This window comes from Phoenix dactylifera, chromosome 16 (assembly GCF_051530095.1).
Source record: "Phoenix dactylifera cultivar Ajwa chromosome 16, Ajwa_hap1_PhDact_Kaust_v1.1, whole genome shotgun sequence".
Lineage (NCBI taxonomy): Eukaryota > Viridiplantae > Streptophyta > Magnoliopsida > Arecales > Arecaceae > Phoenix > Phoenix dactylifera.
In genome coordinates, this window is record NC_143205.1 from 21,759,169 (window position 1) to 21,777,739 (window position 18,571).

At 38.7% G+C, this 18,571-nt stretch overlaps 2 protein-coding genes across 4 annotated transcripts; one reads left to right on the forward strand and one right to left on the reverse strand.

Moving 5' to 3' along the window:
* Positions 1-1,629: 1,629 nt before the first annotated feature.
* LOC103705499 (Galactose oxidase/kelch repeat superfamily protein) lies at positions 1,630-14,378 on the forward strand. Of its 3 annotated transcripts, none has more exons than XM_008789226.6 (15): positions 1,630-1,952; positions 3,152-3,276; positions 3,453-3,530; positions 3,602-3,721; positions 3,844-3,910; positions 4,111-4,172; positions 4,342-4,481; positions 4,560-4,686; positions 6,684-6,798; positions 6,922-7,010; positions 8,342-8,425; positions 8,870-9,184; positions 9,268-9,327; positions 9,452-9,631; positions 13,964-14,378. In XM_008789226.6, exons 1-14 carry the CDS (start codon positions 1,712-1,714, stop codon positions 9,626-9,628), a joined length of 1,800 nt encoding a protein of 599 aa, XP_008787448.2. In that variant the 5' UTR covers positions 1,630-1,711; the 3' UTR covers positions 9,629-9,631; positions 13,964-14,378. The 3 variants fall into 3 exon arrangements, with proteins under 3 accessions (XP_008787448.2, XP_008787449.2, XP_088568530.2); XM_008789227.6 differs by having other exon boundaries at positions 13,946-14,269; XM_088712404.2 differs by lacking the exon at positions 1,630-1,952 and adding an exon at positions 2,049-2,184.
* LOC103705573 (beta-phenylalanine coenzyme A ligase-like) lies at positions 14,045-17,598 on the reverse strand. Its single transcript, XM_008789336.6, has 4 exons — positions 16,063-17,598; positions 15,020-15,087; positions 14,837-14,939; positions 14,045-14,170 (listed from the first exon to the last, which is right to left on the reverse strand). Exons 1-4 carry the CDS (start codon positions 17,482-17,484, stop codon positions 14,045-14,047), a joined length of 1,719 nt encoding a protein of 572 aa, XP_008787558.3. The 5' UTR covers positions 17,485-17,598.
* Between the last annotated feature and the right edge of the window lie 973 nt (positions 17,599-18,571).

Sequence of the window (18,571 nt, forward strand, 5' to 3'; positions counted from 1 at the left end):
CCATTACAACTTGGTTACACCATCCAATGGCAAAGTGACAAATGGCACACACATTTAAAATATGGGTGGATCAACATGAGCACTTAAAGCTCCACATATTTTAAGAGGTGCAAATAAGGTTGGCATATCTCTATATAAATAGATTTTGGGGGCCAGGAAGGCAACTCATCTCATCTATTCTCATTCATAGCTCGTAATTTTAGGTTTCCTTTTCTACTTTGTTCTATCAAAGCTTTGCCTAATTTAGGCATCAGAGGATTCTTAAACTCTCCAAACTTCATCGGATCGGATTTTGGGGCACGATAGCATTCATTCTTACCAGCACTTGAGCAAAAAAAAAAAAAAAATTACTGTACATGTATAATATCAAACAGTAATTGCCATCACCAATACATGCAAAAATATTTCTTACAATGATTATGGCACCACGCAGAAGGCATGGTGTCAAAACGGACAGTAAGAGGACGTGTTCGAAGTAGTTATCCTGACAATATAATTGAAGAAAATTATAGATAGTCCTACAAACAATACTTACCTTTGTTTTCCTTTTCTTATAAACAATGATCATAATGCATTGCAACAAATATGATTGATGTTGGAAGAATAATGTACAATAAATATAAATTCTCCGATAGAATTTTAGGCAAAACGCTTGTATGGATTTAAAAAATTTTATTTAATGGGTGAGTGAATTACTGATCAACTTCCTGTATATTTCTACTGCATAGTGTACGAAAGTAATATATATTTAGAAGTTAAGCCAAAACAAGTATCGATTAAAATTTGAATCAGTTCCATTCACACCAAAATGTTGAAAATCATGTCAAGCAGGATTCTTTTTCCGATCATCCTCTTGACCTACAGAACAATGAAAAGATCAAGTAACAAATTGAAATTTCTTTAAAAAATAAGGCTAATGAATGGATTCCATATGATTAGGAACCAACCCAATTCAAGAGTCTTTTTTGAGTAAGACTTAGGCAAGCCCAATCATATGGATTATAGGATAGAGACCTAGTACATAAAAAAGTGAGCATAGGTTGGAAATGTTTAACTGTTTCACCTGTTATCTAGATTCGATTCAGATCGATATTTTTTTAATTTATCTTATATTTGATCAAATCCATATTTGGTCTAACCATGCCTAATTTTCACTCCTAGGAGAACCTCATCCGCGTAGCAACTTCTACTGGGCCTCCTTTCCGCTGGAGAATGTTCGATACTAGCAGACAAATTTTACTCATATCTTTTCCACTCGTAGGGGAACCCCACCAACGTGGCAACCCTTTCCACGTGTGAGTAAGTCACACTAGCACCTCCACCTGTGCAAACTAGACGAAAGGTATCCGGTCTCCGCATTTAATCGATGCCCGTGCGTTTCGAACCTAGGCCACTTCGGTGAAATGTTAGTCCCGTTTCAACCGTGCTACCACCTCGGTGGTTCTTTTTTTCTTTCTTTCTTTTTGTTTTGAAAAATACTCATGCGCCCATCTCAGGAAACCTTGGTCTACCGCGGTCCAATCCGACTCGCTTGCATCCCTAAACTTCATATATAAAGGAAGGTAACGGGAAGTCCTTTGCACGTTCTCGTATAAATTTGTACCCAGTCCCGGCCAAAAGACTTATTTCGGAGCACCTGCGCACTACTTTTGATGCAAGCCAGCCATTGTGTGCGGAAGCCGGCATCGAAGTCAAATTTTTTGCCGTTAAAATGCCCAAAGAGAGACCCCCCGTCTTCACGCTTCACCCTCGGTCTCGGTTTTGTCCGTTCCACAATTTTGCCCCTCCCCGGCGAGATCCGGGACACAAGAAAAGAGGACGGTGGGATCTCCGTCCTTCGATCCACCTTTGGTCTCCCTCTCGTCGGTGGATCGGTGGCGCTCGATTTCTCCAAGAATCCTCGCTCCCTTCTCACCTCACGATCATTCCGGCGATCCAGATCTATTCCCAAGGTAAAAATTTCGAGCTCGATCCAGATCGCGATGTTGCATTGTACTTGATTCCTGTTGTGATTTGATTCAGTTCCAAACTTAGCTATAGAATTAGCTTAATCTTCGTGCAGTCAAGAAAAGATGTGTATGAATTCAAGAACTGGAAGCGAGATTTAATGCATATGATTCCCGATCCGCAAACGTAAAGGGAGGCTGCAGATTAAGAAATCAAAGTAGAAGTAGTGTGATCCTGGTCTTTATTTCTTTTCCGCTTCCTTTCTTTTGTTTCTGCCCTTTTTGGTGCATCAAAATAAACGAATTTATTAGGATTATGCTTTATTGTCCTACTATTGCTGTTATTTTCTGAAGTGGTTCTTTCTTTCGCTAGAATACGATACTTCATCTTTAGGTCCCTGCGGATCACAGGGACCTTGCCTCTGAATAAATATTTAGATGCAAAGCCATATTCTTGTAAATAAGTTAAAGAAAAGTCATGGATGTCAGAATTTTGGTATTTAATGGTATATACTTAGTCTCAAGATCACCTTAGAGATGTTTGTTTCGGAGAGAATTACTTATCAACAAGTATTTGCGTGAGCTTATATTTTTTATTCCCCTAGTGAAAAGGTGTCGACCTACCTGGTTCATTTTATAAAAGACAAAAGAATCACCTAAACAACCAGCCCGAAGGTTATCGAGAGGATTATGTTGGAATGTTGATACAGTCAACCAAACTGTTCTGAAGTTAGTCTTACCAGGAGAACTTTGTGAATTTGCGTGATTTGGTTGACTTGCTAATTGGGCCATTGATGTAGTAGCTCCTAATTGTTTGACATTGTTGCAGAGCCACTTCTATTAATATGTGAGGAACCTTACCAGTTAGGGGATTGTTCATGTTATGCAACAATTCGCTCTGGCTTGTAGCATATGTTTTTCTTTCCGTCAGAATCACAATTTGATATTGTCTTGGACAACAATTTTTTCAAACTTTTTTCTTTATGTTTATTATCAGCTAGTAATAAGTAATTCAAATTTATACATTTTGCAGGCCTTCTTATCTGCTAGCCTGATGCAGTTTCAATGATTTATTTTACTAGAATAAATAAGTTATTGTCATGCATATTTGATATGCTATACTGTTGTTCCTTTGCTTTGACATTTCCTTCCGTCGTGAAGATTATCATAACTTGTAAAGCAAATGATTTTGTGTGTTACATTAGCTACTGGTATGGGAGACAAAGAAGTTACTGGTGAATCAAACATCACTGCTCTTTTATCTTCTGCACCTTATGATCAGTGGATTTTGATCCACTCTTCTGGTTGGTGCCCACCAGCTCGTTATAAGGTACAAGTCTCATTCTTGGATGGTCAACTTCACTTATCTTACATTATTGTCAGGATTTGCTTTACTTTTCATCTCTGTTGCAGAATAACTTTATTAGAATTTTTGTCTTCTTTTTCACAGGAAGTGAAGTCCTAATTTGTGTTTACTGCTCAACTTATTCTTCTTCAATTTTGTAGCATGCAGCAGAAGTGATCCAAGAAAAGCTCTATGTTATTGGAGGGAGTCGCAATGGCCGATATCTATCAGATATTCAGGTTATTTGACCATTTTGATTTTTATAATACAGAACTTTTCTTCAGACCATAATATATGGCGAATTTCACAGGTTTTTGATTTGAGTACTTTCAAATGGTCCACTCTAAGCCCAAAATTAGACCCCAAAAGTTCAAATTTGGAGAACAATACCTCAGAGGAAACATTCCCAGCATCTGCAGGCCATAGTTTGGTGAGATTTTTGATATCATGAAGCAGAACCCCATTTTCTGTTGCTGCCATTCCCCTTTTGTGTATGCTGGTGGTATTTACTGTAACAAGCTTAAATTTAGTTCATTTTGTTCATTTGCTCAGGTTAAGTGGGAAAACAAACTTCTGATTGTCGCTGGATATTCCAAGGAACCGTTGGATACTGTGACAGGTTTGTTCCTTTAAAGAAGTCCTACTATAATGTCACTTTTTCGACTATATACATCAACATCTGTGTTTGTATCTGCATACAAATTTATGGACTATGTAATTGTGTTTGGAGTTCTTGAAGTCATTTTCAGTCTATTGATCCAATTTCCCTGTCCTTAGACATATTTTTGATTCAACAAGACCATTATATTTGCATTGCAGTTTGGTCGATTGATCTAGAAACACACTACTACTCTGTTGTAACGACCAATGGGAAAATTCCAGTAAGATGCAAACTCTAAATCCTGATGCTAGAATATACTCCATTTGAACCTCTTAGTCTTATATGTATTCAAAGTATATTGAGGAGATGTAGTCTTGTCTTTGTATGAGAGTAGAAAACTCAATGATTTCTGGAATTTTTTGGATATATATCTCTTTCTTTTGTACCAGACTGCTCGAGGTGGTCAATCTGTAACTTTGGTTGGCTCCAAATTGATTATGTTTGGTGGAGAAGACCGTAGGAGGAGGCTACTGAATGACCTCCATATTCTTGATTTGAAGACTATGACATGGGATATAGTGGAGGCAAAGTAAGCATTTAATTCGTTATCTGTATTAAAAACAATTTATGAGGAAGATCACTGTATTTGTTTCCTTCTCTTGCATAGGAAAACATATCCAGCACCAAGATTTGATCACGTAGCTGCGGTGCATGATGACCAATATCTTCTGATCTTTGGTGGTTCTTCTCATTCAACCTGTTTCAATGATCTTTATCTACTTGACTTGCACAGTGTAAGTTACTGGCTTTTATTTTGGATCAATATGGTCATATCATTCTTAATGTCGAGCTTAGGTCACAGTATATAGAATGTACCTGTAACGAGTGTTAGCTATCTTAACATTAATCTCTGTGCCTCATATAATGCAGAAATGCATTGAGTTTTTGGGTCAAAGTATGATTCATTGAAGTTTTAGAGCTTTTTCTAGGCAACTTAGTCTGATGTCAAACCTTTATATGTTGGTGTGAAATCATGGCCAAGGCATCATTTTGCAGGATAGGGCCAGGCCACTAAACTTACTATATTGGTCAGCGAGTGGAGAAACCTATTATTATTGGTTAGGCACATTGAGCTTGTTTGACAGAGGAGCTACCTCTGAAATTACTTTAGACTTTCCGAGAAGGGAGAACATCAAGGTTGATATTGAGAATCATATTCATTTTTCGGGACAAAATTATAAATCGAAGAGGTAAATTGGTCACCAACCTAGAGTGATGGTGGCTAAGTAGCTTCCTAAATATATCAAGACTCATACATCTGTTTTAGGTGAATTCTTGTTCTTGAATACCTTGTTGGATCTGATGGAGCTTTAATTTAAATCTTGGATAATGTTTACATGTTAGTACCATTGAAGTGCTGTTTCTCTTCAATATTTTAAAACTAGTTAGTGTTATATGGAACTTATTATGATACAAAATTTTGAAGATGTAAAATGCTTTTTTTTCTTTCGAAAACCTGACATTGACTGAACTTTGTACAGCTTGAAACTTTCTTATAAAAGTAAAGAGTTTCTAGCCAAAAGAAAATGCAATAACTATTTTGTTAGTTGGAGGTGTGGATCATAATATTTGCGTTTTGGGTCACAATAAAAAGATTCATATTTTAGAAATTATTCTATCCTATGAATTAGTTGTTGAAAGTAAATGCAATTACTCTAAACTACGATAGTATAGGGCATGGTATGCCATACCAGTCAGTACCGATGGGTACCAGGAATATCATACTGTATCGATACTAAATCTGTATATGGTACGGGGGGTGTACCGAGTATTGGTATGCCGAACAGACCCCTATCTTAGATGTACTGATACTGCACCAAGATGGTATCAATACAGGATCCATTACCTAGATTGCAAACCTTGGTATAGGGACCTAAAAGGTAAGAAGGTCTGAAGATTGGTTTGGTTAAAAAAAAAAATACAATTGGAACTATGATTTAGTTGACAATTCAGGATATCAGGTAGCATTCTTCCATCTTGCCTCGTAAAGAAAGAGGAGAAGAAGAAAAATAGACATTGAAGATGTTTACTTGCTAGTAGTCCGTCAATCATGCTTGAGCTCTTTTATCAATTCTTACCCTTTCATTAGTAAAACTAACATATCCTACTACTTCTATGATTTAGATGAATATGCAGTTGGTGATAGACTTGCTGGACTAGTTTAACTAACCTGTTGACTAACAGATGCATGGTATAGTCATAAACTGCTTAAAACCTCATCCTTGAGTCAAGAATAAACTTTTTATACCCACTTCTTTACTCTCACAGTGCATCCTTCGTTATGTGTATTCTAGCATCAGAGAGTAGTTGAGTAAATATATAGATCAGTTGCTAAACAAAATACATGTGCAGATTCACTATTTGGTGTAAAATAGGGCTGAGGTTCGATGTATGTGCTAACATTATCATGTCATTTTTTCTGCAAAGCTTTTGCAGCTGAAGAATTCCTGATATATAGTATAGAAATATACTGTTATGGAATATTGTGCAGCATAACCTGTTAAGTTTTTTATGAGTGTATCCAATGCTTTCGCAGGTTTAAAGTAATAAATCTTCAAAAGGTTTAACACATTTGTATTGAACAAAATGAAACTAATTAGGCTAATGATAATTATCTATTTATTTTTCTTGGCTGCGGAGATGAGCTGAACTTATCTTCTGCACACTTAGAGGAAGTTTTTTTTCTTCTTATTTTGACTGCTCGTCATCAACTAGTAATCTCGCATTGCAGATGGAATGGTCTCAGCCAGAAACTCAGGGTACATATGTGACTCCTAGGGGAGGTCATGCTGGCACTACTGTTGATGAAAACTGGTATATAGTTGGCGGTGGAGATAATCAAAGTGGTAATTGAATCCCTAGTGACTAGTTTTTACTTTTTGCTAGGTATTGGATATATATAATTTCCTCTATTCTGCTCTTTCTTTCTATAGCTTGTTAATTTGACACCCAAAAAAAAATGTTTTCAGGTGCTACCGAAACCATTGTCTTGAACACATCGAAGTTTGTGTGGTCAGTGGCCACAAGTGTAAAGCAACGTGATCCACTTGCCAGTGAGGTGACAATGGTTCCTTTTGACCTGCTTTGTGTGATAGCTTTGTTACCATTTTAATGATCCTCTTGTTGACAGGCCTTTAGAAGCTAATATTGGAGTAAAATTTTATTACTTTAAGATTTTGAAGGCTTGAAACTTTGCAAATAGCAACATTCTATTTGTTTATCCCATCTTCCTATTTCTATGCCTTCTTTCTTTCCACATAAGGCACAATGTGATATTCCTCTTAATGTTTTATTATACAACTATCCAATAATTTGACAATGCCTTTGTTTGTCGGCATGATGTCTGGCTTTCAGTGTGGACTTTTTTCAAAGTTATTTATCCTGCAATGCTGATTTCCATACCCTGATTGGGAAGTAAAAAAGCATTACGAACTGGCTGGATATAGCATGAGTAATTGGCAGCATTTTCTTTTCCTACTTAAGATGGTAGAGTAGCATCATTTTCTCTAATGCATGCATTGATTGAGGTTAGCCGTTAGCCTGTCTAATGATATGCAAGGTGGTAGCTGATACCAACTCCTGATTTATCTAAATAAACTCTGCAATTAAAGTAACAATTATTGTATTCTATCAATATACAAAAATGTGAACATCAGCTCTGTTAATTATTTTGAACTTTCCATCCTTCAGCAGGAGAACATAACAGCTCATGAAGTGGATGTTTGCATAGCTAAACACTGCATGGAACCATTCACTGTCTGGTGCATGACTGCATCTAAAACATCATAACCTTATTGGTTTCTATCACTTAGCTGTGGAAGTACCATGAACACAGCCAAGAAAGTTCCATTGCTGAATGATAATGGTAGTAACAGTCAGAAGGCCTTACCATACAAGCAAAACTGCAAAAAAGCATGTCTGATGCACATAGGGGAAAAAGAGGGGAAAACCCAAAGAGGGGGGGGGGGGGGGGGGGGGAAGGAGGTGGTTAGCAAGATTGTGGGTTGAGAACTGAAACATGGGGATTTGAAAGAGGACTTTTGTTGGGAATCCCTAATTCTGTTCTATAATTTTGGTTATTTATTAAATTTAGATTTCTCCTTTCTCTTGCCTTAGTAATCTAGAAAGATTATCTGAATGAATTGGCGATTTATCTTATCATCTTCTACCTTTTCTTTTTCCTTACATGACTTTACACGGGCATATTTATGCATGATATGTGTATATCATATAAAGCATTTGATGTGTACTGCAACTTGGATCCATGTGAAAGAATAATCAATATATTTAAGATTTTAGTCATATGATAAGGCAACATCAAATTTTTCTAAAAAAACATGTTTTACAGCATCTCGAGGTCATAATTTCATGTCAACTGGTGCTTGACAGGGCCTTACTATTTGCTCAACAACAGTGGATGGTGAGAAGCTTTTAATTGCCTTTGGTGGTTACAATGGAAAGTACAACAATGAGGTATGCAATGAAAATCTCATGTACAAAGCATATATTGATGTTTAAAGCTAGCCTCAATATGATGAGAGGAGCAGGCTATGTCTATTTGCAAAATGAAACTCAAGATTTCCATTTGAAAATCGTTCTGTATTAGTTAGACTAAACAAGTCCTATTAATGTCATATACATGTAGTGATTTGCAATATATTAGTTTATCAATAAAAGAAACTTCTCGTTTCACAGTGACAGTGGTCTTTCTTTGGATGTCATTCTTGTCTCCAGGTTTGTTACATACGTGTCTATGTATATCTTCATATATCCACTTTTATTTTTCTTCATGTGTGAATGAGTCTATGAGTGTTAGAGGTTGTACCACAAACCTTTTTCCTCCTAGTTTCTGTAACCCTATTTTGAATGCGCGTCATCATGTGTACTTTTTTGAACTACAATTCTACACTTCTTCAGGTGTTTGTTTTGAAACACAAGTCAAGAGATTCAATACGTCCGAGGCTTCTTCAATCACCAGCTGCAGCTGCTGCTGCAGCTTCTGTCACTGCTGTTTATGCTGTGATAACTGCAACTGATGACAAGAACATATATGCCACTGGTATCAAGGGAGCCCAAGCTGAGAGGTCTGCTGAGGTTGTTGCTGTTGACACGCATGCAATTACTGCAGAAAAGAAGATGTTGGAGTCCAGGCTAGTGGAAGTAAGAGATGAAAACTCAAGACTACAAGCCAGTCTTGATGAGATGAACAATTCCCATACTGAATTATTAAAGGTAAATTTTAATTATGGGAGAACAATGAGTACTTTCAAGTATCTAATTACAAGCTTCTAATTTGATTATGACCCTTGGTTAAGGAACTAAAATCAGTCCAAGGTCAACTGGCGGCTGAGAGTGCAAGATGCACGAAATTAGAGGTGTTGATATTTTGTACCTTTTATTCTGTGCTTTTAAGATGATCTTTTGTTAGCATTTCTGGATTTGTTGGATACCAAAAGCTTTAGGCTTGATTTTTCTTTTTTTGCTCTTTTCCCATTGTAGGCACAAATTGCAGTGATGCAAAATAGGTTGGGAGCACTTCGTTCTGTAGAGCACGAGCTCGAAGTCCTACGGCATCAAAAATCTCAAATGGAACGAGATATGACCGCTGCTCAGAGGAAACAATTGGGGGGTGTTTGGCAGTGGATGACTAGCTCTGCTCAGAACTTTGAAGAATAAAAGGTAAATTCACTCTGCGCATCAGGCTAACTGTATCTCTGGGGTTGTGGGGTTGCAGTGCTGCAAGAAATGTTCTACAGCCACATCAATTTTGTGATGCTACTCTACTCTCTCTCTCTCTCTCTCTCTCTCTCTCAATTTGCTCTTTCTGACCTGTAGGCATGGTCCCACAGCAGAAACATAATTTCATGCCTATTATGTGATTTCTTGAGATCTCAATCTTCTGAGTTCTGAACTGTGTTCTGGTTCTTGGTTGCCCTGAACATTCTACATATAAAATGGTAGAATACTAGAAAAATTGAGCAGTATGTCTCTGTCAATTTTGTGATAAATGGTGTGCTCCTGTGTCTCCAGTGTTAGAGATGGACTGGTAAGCACCTTTTTCACGTTGTGTTTGCCCGGATGTTCCCCTAGCTTGCCTCCCCTAGGTATTCTTGGGTTTTAAAGGCTGAAGGCCTGTACATTTCCTACTCTGAGAACTGCATAGTGTTATTGCCATTAGGTGGCCTTGATGAAGGGAGAAGGGAGCGCATTTTCATGGCCCTTGTTCACAATATTACAATCGTGCCTGGAGTTGGCGAGCTAGTCTTCATCTTCATTTATTACTGCTCACCAGATAAGCTTAATCCTCTTCCATGTAATCATGTGCTTCAATAAGCCTAATAGGCTTAATTCTCATGCCTAGGGCATTCAATGGATGTGGTTTACCAAGACACTATAATACGTCAAAATACGTCATTGTAGACAAGCTTTTAGACTCATGCTAGTCCAAATCAAGAATATGCAAAGTGATGATCGTGGGGTACTGAAAAACAACAAAGGATTAGTGTGCATCATACTATTGTAAAAAGGTAAATAATATTCCATGCTTAATATTTAGTGAAGCATGAGTTTACTGACTATTTGAATGGCATTCTGGTTTTTACAGTAGAATTAAGTGGTCAATAGATGGTTTTAGAATAGGGTTGAAAGCGGGTCGGATTAGATCCGACCATATCCATTTCTGTATCCGATTCGGATCAAATCCGGATACGGATATGGATACACATGATTTTTTCGGATCTGGATATTCGTATAACAAGAGTAAGTAAAAACAAGAAGTTTAAGTTAAGTTAAAGCAGAAAACCAATTAAGGAGTAACCAAACCTAAACTAAATAAAACCTATATATTGAATGACCATCACTTAAGATAGTAACCCAAATACGGAATACTCGATTCGAATAAAATTCTTCGAATCACCCCGTATGCCTGAAAGGCTCAAATCTCTTGTTCATCCGTTTCGTCTTTTTCCTCTTCGTCATCTTCAAGCAACTAGGGTTTTGAAGGTTCCGTCCATTTTCTAGTTTCCACCCGGTGATTATAACTAGCTATAGCCATGAGATGCCTTAGAGGCGCTATAGATCCCATTTACTTCGGTAACAAGCAATCTTAAGCAGTATATCCTTTATGAAATTGTTTATTATTATTATTATTGATAAATATTTGTTAAAATTATATTTTTTTAATTGAATCTTTTATTTATAATCATGTCTTTATTGCTAATTTTCATCATTGAATTTTGTTCAAATTTGATTAATATCCGAAAAAGTATCTGATTTATATCCGTATTCGGATAAGAAAATATGGATATATTTAATATCCAATTCGCATCCGTATCCATTTATAATAAATATGGATATGCTTAATATCCGATTTATATCCGTATCCGTTTAGAACAAATATGGATATTAATTTTGACACCTGTTTAATATTTGTATCTATATCTGTATTCGTTGAAAAATATGAATATAAATATGGATATATCAATATCCGATGCATTTTTAGCCCTATTTTAGAATTTGTACATGACAAAACTAAACTAGTATGATGGCGTCAGAATGAGCAAGATCTTAAACTCTCAACTAGATTGCAATCTTTTTTTTATTTTAGAATCAAGAAAACAACAGAGTAAAACACAGAAGCCAACAGTGGACAATTGATTTAAAGGATCATTAGCCTTCATCGATGGAGCTTAATAAATGTTATCAAAGGCAAGTAGTGGAAGAGAGAATGTTTGATAAGAAGGACAAAGTGGACAATAATTGGAGTTATCATTTGCTGAATCAACAATGTGAATTACAAAATAATATTATAATGAGCTGCTGATGAGCTACTTCAGTCCTCCAAGCTAGTACTAGAAAATGGAAAAAGAAGGTTTTGCATGATTAGACCAAGCTTCCCATGAAGGTTCTCAGACATGTTAGAAATTTTGAATGTTCATGATTTAAATTTTATCATCCTCTTCTTCTCTCTGTCTTTGTTATGAAACTGAATCTTTTTGGTCATGCAGGGAAATTCCAACCTAAGGAATAACTAAGCCCACACCCCAAGTATTCAACAATAAAATTACACTACTTTTGGTTCTCAAGAATGAAAATGAATTGGAATGGAAATGAAAGGAATGCATAGCAAAGGAACAACAAGTCAGTTCGAATATATGTATGTTATTTTTCTGTATATCATTAATCTAGGAATAAAACTAATTTTATATAATGATTTCTATAATTCTTTGGGGGACCCTTTTGTTATATTGTATAGATATATGATGATCTTTTAAGTAACAACCATTATAATGTTATAATGGCCATTATATTACATTTTTATATTTCATTTTTTAGTTAATAATTCCTTATTCTTATTTATATTATTAGTTTTTCACTTCATTTTTAATTAATATTTTTATTTTTTTGATATTTTATTTGATTATTATGACTTATATTTTATATACTCTTTATCTTTCTACTTTATATTTTATTATTTTTTTTGGTTTATATTCACTATTATTCATTCACGATATTGCACATTGATTTTTAAATTTTAAACTTATTTATTTAATTTTTAATCAATCGTTTAATATATATATATATATATTAAATTTATTCTAAGTATTACTTTATCTGTTTTTAACATTTTCTTTTTTATCTAATATTATCTAATAATTTTTATTTATATTTTAATGTTTTCCTTTTATATATCTTGCAAAGTGCTCATCTTTAGTATATTATTCATTTTCATTATGTTCTTATAAAATGATATTTCTAATTAAATATTAATTAAATTGTTTATTTTTATTTTGTATCATAATTATCGATAATTAACTCATCAAATATATTATTTGTTGCTGCTTTATACCATAAATATTGCCAATTAGTTAATTTCCAAAAATATCCTTCATTCCCATTTTCATGGAAATAACCATTCCTCTCGTGTAAGACTGGAATCACCATTCTGAATCATGATTCCATCATTTATTGCTATGCCAAATATTGGAATACAGCCAAAGTTGGAATCCCCATTTCATTCCAGCCTGTCATTTCAGTGAATCAAACATAGCATTATTATTTTATAGCTTTCGTGACTCATATTGTATTGTAGAAAGATCTTTTTTGGATAAGTACAAGAAATATTCTTTATTTATGAACTAAAGGCATGAGAGTTCTCCTGAATTGTAATAGTAGAGATTAGCATTGCATGGAAGTCCAAATCAATCATCAGGAGCCAAATGATGAACTTATAGAGCTCCACAGAGGTGACAACATCATTTGATGTACGAGAGACACGATTGCATTTTTGCAAACCTTCTTGAGAAAAAGACTATTTTAGCAAACAGGTTATTTACTTTCATCTGGTATAAACCTTGTCAGCAGCGATTACAACAGGCAGAGCGAATGCATATGCTTGTCATCACTGTCAGCTGGAAAATGTTGTTATAATCTCATACATTTTTCATGAAGGTTTCAGAAGAGACTTGCTTCTGGATGACAGATGGGAGGAGGCATTTCTAGTTACAGCAATAGAGTGAGATACATCTGCATTTCTCAGATACATCATTCCTCACATATATTCAATTTAGTGTGAGGGACGTATTTCATTGTAGTTCTCTAATTGATAAGAACCTTCACAAAAGTAAACCTTCCCATACCTCACATGTTGCTATCTGTTGAATTTTAATTAATATGTCAGTGTGATGATTCATGCTACTTTATCTCTATGAGAGGATGACCTCAAATTTCAGCAAGCTCTCAGGTGGTATGGGTAATTACATCATTAGCTGCTTTTGTTTCCATCTCATGCTAATATTTTTTTTAATGTTTACATAATGATGAACTTTTCTAATTATATGCTTATTCCTTGTACTATACATTATTAGTCAGTTCTGGATGTTTTCATGCTGATTATCTGGATGCCTGTCAATGTACACATCACGCAATTCAAAATATCCCAATATCCTATAAAGTTTTGATTTATTAGCAAAGCACCTTCTTATCATATGTCAGCAATTGGATAATTCTCAGGGGTCCCATGAGACAACAATTCCTCATCAAGCACATGGTTGTACTCAGTCTCAGGAGATTCATAATAGAAGAGGAGAGCTGCTACATCTTGGAGGAAATAGCCCGATGATTTTGAGCCACCAACTGCTTTCTCAAGATTTTGCCTGCAGTCGATCTTGGGATGGCATCTATGAAAGCAACTCGTTTAACCTTCTTGTAAGGAGCAACCTGATAATGTTTCCACAGGATGGTGCTTGAAAGTTCAGTTGTCTACTAGAAACATTACACTAAATCAAATGCATACAGGTGAGCCATTTGTGTAGTTTAGTTGGAGGGTGCGCATTCCATGATAAAACCCAGATCATTATGATTATTTAAATTGTTTAATAGGACTATCAAAGAAAGAAATACAAAATCCAAGATCTTTCATTCATCATGTCTTATTGGTTCTTCAATATGATCTGTGTTGTGAAGGTCAGTTTGACTGGGAAATTTGTTGCAAAACTAACGGAAACTCTACTGTTTAAAATTTGTTGAGTGTCTGTATCAAAAAAAAAAAAAAAAAACGATGGGTGTATGTTATATATCTGAATGAACAACTTTTATGTAATTCAAACCAAGAATGATTCAAGCCTTGGATATGATGAGTGGGAATTGTAAAATGCCAAGCAGGTAACCCACAAGGTTGGCGTAGAAAAGGTGAAGAAATCTGAATGTCATTTACTGGAAGAGTAAAACAAGGAATGTGGGGAGGCAGAGAAGAGGGGTCCGGGGTTGAATCAGAGTATCATGTGAACAGGCAGTGACTGCGTTATGAATATTTGGCAGAGAAATTTCCTGCCGCATGTACACTAGGGAAAGAAAATTGTAATATGGATACGAACAGATTTATACCTGAGTCGCAACAAACTGGATGACCTCTTCACTTGTTAGTTTACTGTTAGGGGATCTCACCACATAAGAGATAGGTACTTGCCCCGCTTCTTCATCCTGAAGCCTGAAATGTATTCAACAGTATTAATGGATATCATAGTGTTACAATCATGATGCCGATTTTGCTGATGTTGATATACTCACGGTATTACTGCAGCATCAAGTATCTGAGGATGGGTGAGAAGCAAGGCTTCCAACTCAGCTGGTGCAACCTGTATTTCCATATGAACATTCAGTCATCGACTTCTTTTAAACCTTGTCTGTCAAAAATACTACACTCGATCTTATTAGCTAAAAGGCCGAGAAAGGTATAACTTGGCTCTCAAAAGTATGCTGTTTATCTTGACGAAACCTACAAATAAAGATGCAGACGAGTCTGTATATTCTCCAGCTTGCGTTTGAGCCTCGAGAGATCCAGTGCAAATCGCCAGCCATCCTTCCATAGAGGAAAGCTAGCGACTGGACTGCCCAGGGCAGTGCATGTGCATTCCACCCCATCCAATCACCATCTGGTGGCTTCCACGGTTCCACCATACATTGATGGTTGGTGTACTACTCCGGCTATCTTAGATTAAAGTTTATTTAAATTAATATTTTATTTTAGACTATTATTAGAATTGTGAGATATTATAAGTTATGTTAGTTAAAAAAAATAAGGTTTACGTATTATTAATTAATTGTTTCGCTATATATTTATGATATCATATTGAGATGCCTTGCATGCTTGTGAGGAGGATTTTTGATAAATATGCGGTGGTTGAGATGATTCCCAGCTTGCAATCTTAGGTCGGAGGTATAACAGTTAGTCATTGCAATGAAATTTCTAGTGACCACAGATCCACCAAGCGTAGAGTGGACCCTGCAATCTCCTTAGTTAAGCTGCTAAATTTAGCATGAAAGTTCAGCAATGAAGCATCCTTGCAGGATTTTGGGCCTCGATGCTTGCGGTTTAGGATTACTGTGCAGTGAAAACAAAAATCTCTGCCAGAGTTTCTTGTAATTTCTGATTGGACTTTCTGGTTTTTAAAACTACTATCGTATCCCTAATGTGAGTCTTAACGTCTGCCTTGAAATGTGAATGCACCTGCACCAGAAGTGAAAGAATCTGCTGCTTCCCGGACCCAACCCATGCCCAACCTGCTATACGTAGACGTAGTTTAATAAATTTTAAATAAGCAACTATGTACCTGAAAGCCTTTAACCTTGATGAGCTCCTTGATTCGGTCCACGACGTACAGGTATCCGTCCTGGTCGAAGTACACCAGATCGCCGGTCCTGAGCCACCCGTCCCCGACCAGCGCATCCGCCGTGGCCTCGTCGTTCCCGAGATACCCCGGCATCACGGTGGGCCCCCTCAGCCAGAGCTCCCCAACCTCGCCGGGTTCCACTCCTCTCCCTGTCCCCACCTCCACCACCCTCCCCTCGAACCCCGGCAGCAGCTGCCCCACCGCCCCCGGCCTCCTCTTCGCCTCCTCCGCCGCCACTGAGAACGTCGCCGCCCCCGCGCTCTCCGTCAGCCCGTACCCCTCCCTCAGCTCCACCCACGGGTACCTCCGCCGGAATTCCTTCCCCACCTCCGCCCCCAGCGGCGCCGCCCCCGTCCCCACCCTCCTAAGCGCGGACAAATCCCGTCCGCCGCCGTTCCCGGCCTTGGCCATCGCCAGCACCACCGACGGCACCGCCGGGATGTTGCTGACCCCGTGCTTCTCCACCGCCTCCAGCATCGCGTGGAAATCGAAGCGGGGCATCACCACGGTGGTGGCCCCCGCCGCCGGCAGCCCCAGCGAGAAGAAACCCAGGCCGTACACGTGGAACATTGGGATGAATCCCAGGTACACGTCCTCCACCGCGCCGCTCGCCTCCGCCGTCCACTTCACCAGCGCCACCATCGCGATCAGGTTCGCGTGGGTTAGCACCACCCCCTTGCTCGCTCCCGTCGTCCCCGACGAGTACAGCAACGCCGCCACGTCCGACTGGGCCACTCCCTCCAGCGACGGCATCGCTTCCGGGTCGCCGCCCTCCATCAGCTCCTCCACAGACACCGGCCCACCCACGCCGGACTCGTCCGGTGCCGAGCGCGTGGTGAGGATGGTGGGGACGCCGGCGGCGGCGGTCTTATGTGCCTCCTCAGGGGCGGCGATGGCGAGCTTGGCGCCGGAGTCGCGGGCCTGCTTGGCTACTTCGGCAGCCGTATTGAGGGGGTTGGCGGTGGTGACGACCGCGCCTGCGGAGAGGACGCCGAGGACGATGGCGGGGTAGAGTATGGAGTTCGGGGAAAGGAGGAGGACGACGTCGCCTTTCTGGATGCCGAGGCCGTGGCGGAGGGTGGCGGCGAGGGCGAGGGCGGAGCGGCGGAGGTCGGAGAAGGTTAGGCGGCGGCCAGTGGCGGAATCGACGAGGGCGGTCTTAATCTCGGCGAGGTGGGGCGGGGGGAACTGGGAGAGGACGAAGGAGGCGGCGTCGAGGGCGGGGATTTGGTGGCAGACGCGGTGAGGCGATCGGTAGACTCCGGTGCGGGGGCAGTAGTAGCCGCTTTGAGATTCGGGATTGGGCTTGACGCCAGCCGGGTAGTAGTGTTGTTTGGCTTCCTCTTCCAACGTTGCCATCATTAGTTAGTATTACAGAGTTGATTAGAGAAGAGATTGGAAAATTAAAGGAGGATTAGGAGTGAGAGAATTTGGAGTTCCGTGGGAATGTGAGTGGGGTTTTAAATGGGCGGAGGTCTCGGAGGAGGTCTTGTAGGCTTAGTTGGCTTTCTTCAGGTCGCCTGAGTTTTTGGAGCGTGGTTACAGTGTTGTGGGCCATGCCAGCATTGTGATTGCGAACTCGGAATCGTCCGTTTAAGCCGTCCGAACTCTCGTATGATTAGGATTCTTGTACGTAGTCCTTGAAAACATGATTCCGTACATATATTACGAAGGCCTGTCATGAAAATTTCCGGGAATATACTCTAAATGTCGTGCTTTACCCGTTTTCTATGTCAATTACAAGAATGTGGAGCCGCAGAAGATTGTCTTCAACTTCCCCTGAGGAGTCCGGCCTGACATGCATGCTGTTGTCGTCTCCATAATTTTTTTTAGTTTCTATCTTTTTGTCGCACAAAAGCTAAAATATGGCTGAATTTGGGTAAGCGCTTAGAAAATACAAGATAGATGACCAACAAATCCGTCCAATCATATAGAAATATCTAAATAAATTCTTAATTATTCTATTAATGTGTGCAACACTTACTATACATCCTGTCTTAGTATTGGAAATTTAAGTGCTAGAAACTAAAATGCAGGTATGCAAATACCAGCAAACAACGTTTCTCCAGCTGGCTAAGAAGTCAGACCAAGCTCCAAAAGACCGAGATTTTTAGAGCTGCTTCCAACTTACACTATGGTGGTGGAGGTGCCGCCGTGAAGATCTAGGAGTGTAAGCAGTACAAACTAAAAGGCTCTCATACTGTTTGGAGGGTAGGGGAGATAGATGCCAAACCTGACCTCCATCTATCATCGTAGGAAGTTAGGTACGATCCGTGCCAACAGCTCACCTTCTTGATATAATTATAAAAATCAAATTTATCTTTCACACATTATGAAAAGAGAAACATTTGGCTATCCCTATAAACCAAGCGCAAGCTAGCTCAAAGTTTGCTCCACTGCTCTTCCCCATAACCCTTCTTGCATGGGAGTTGGTCAGAGTTATAACAAG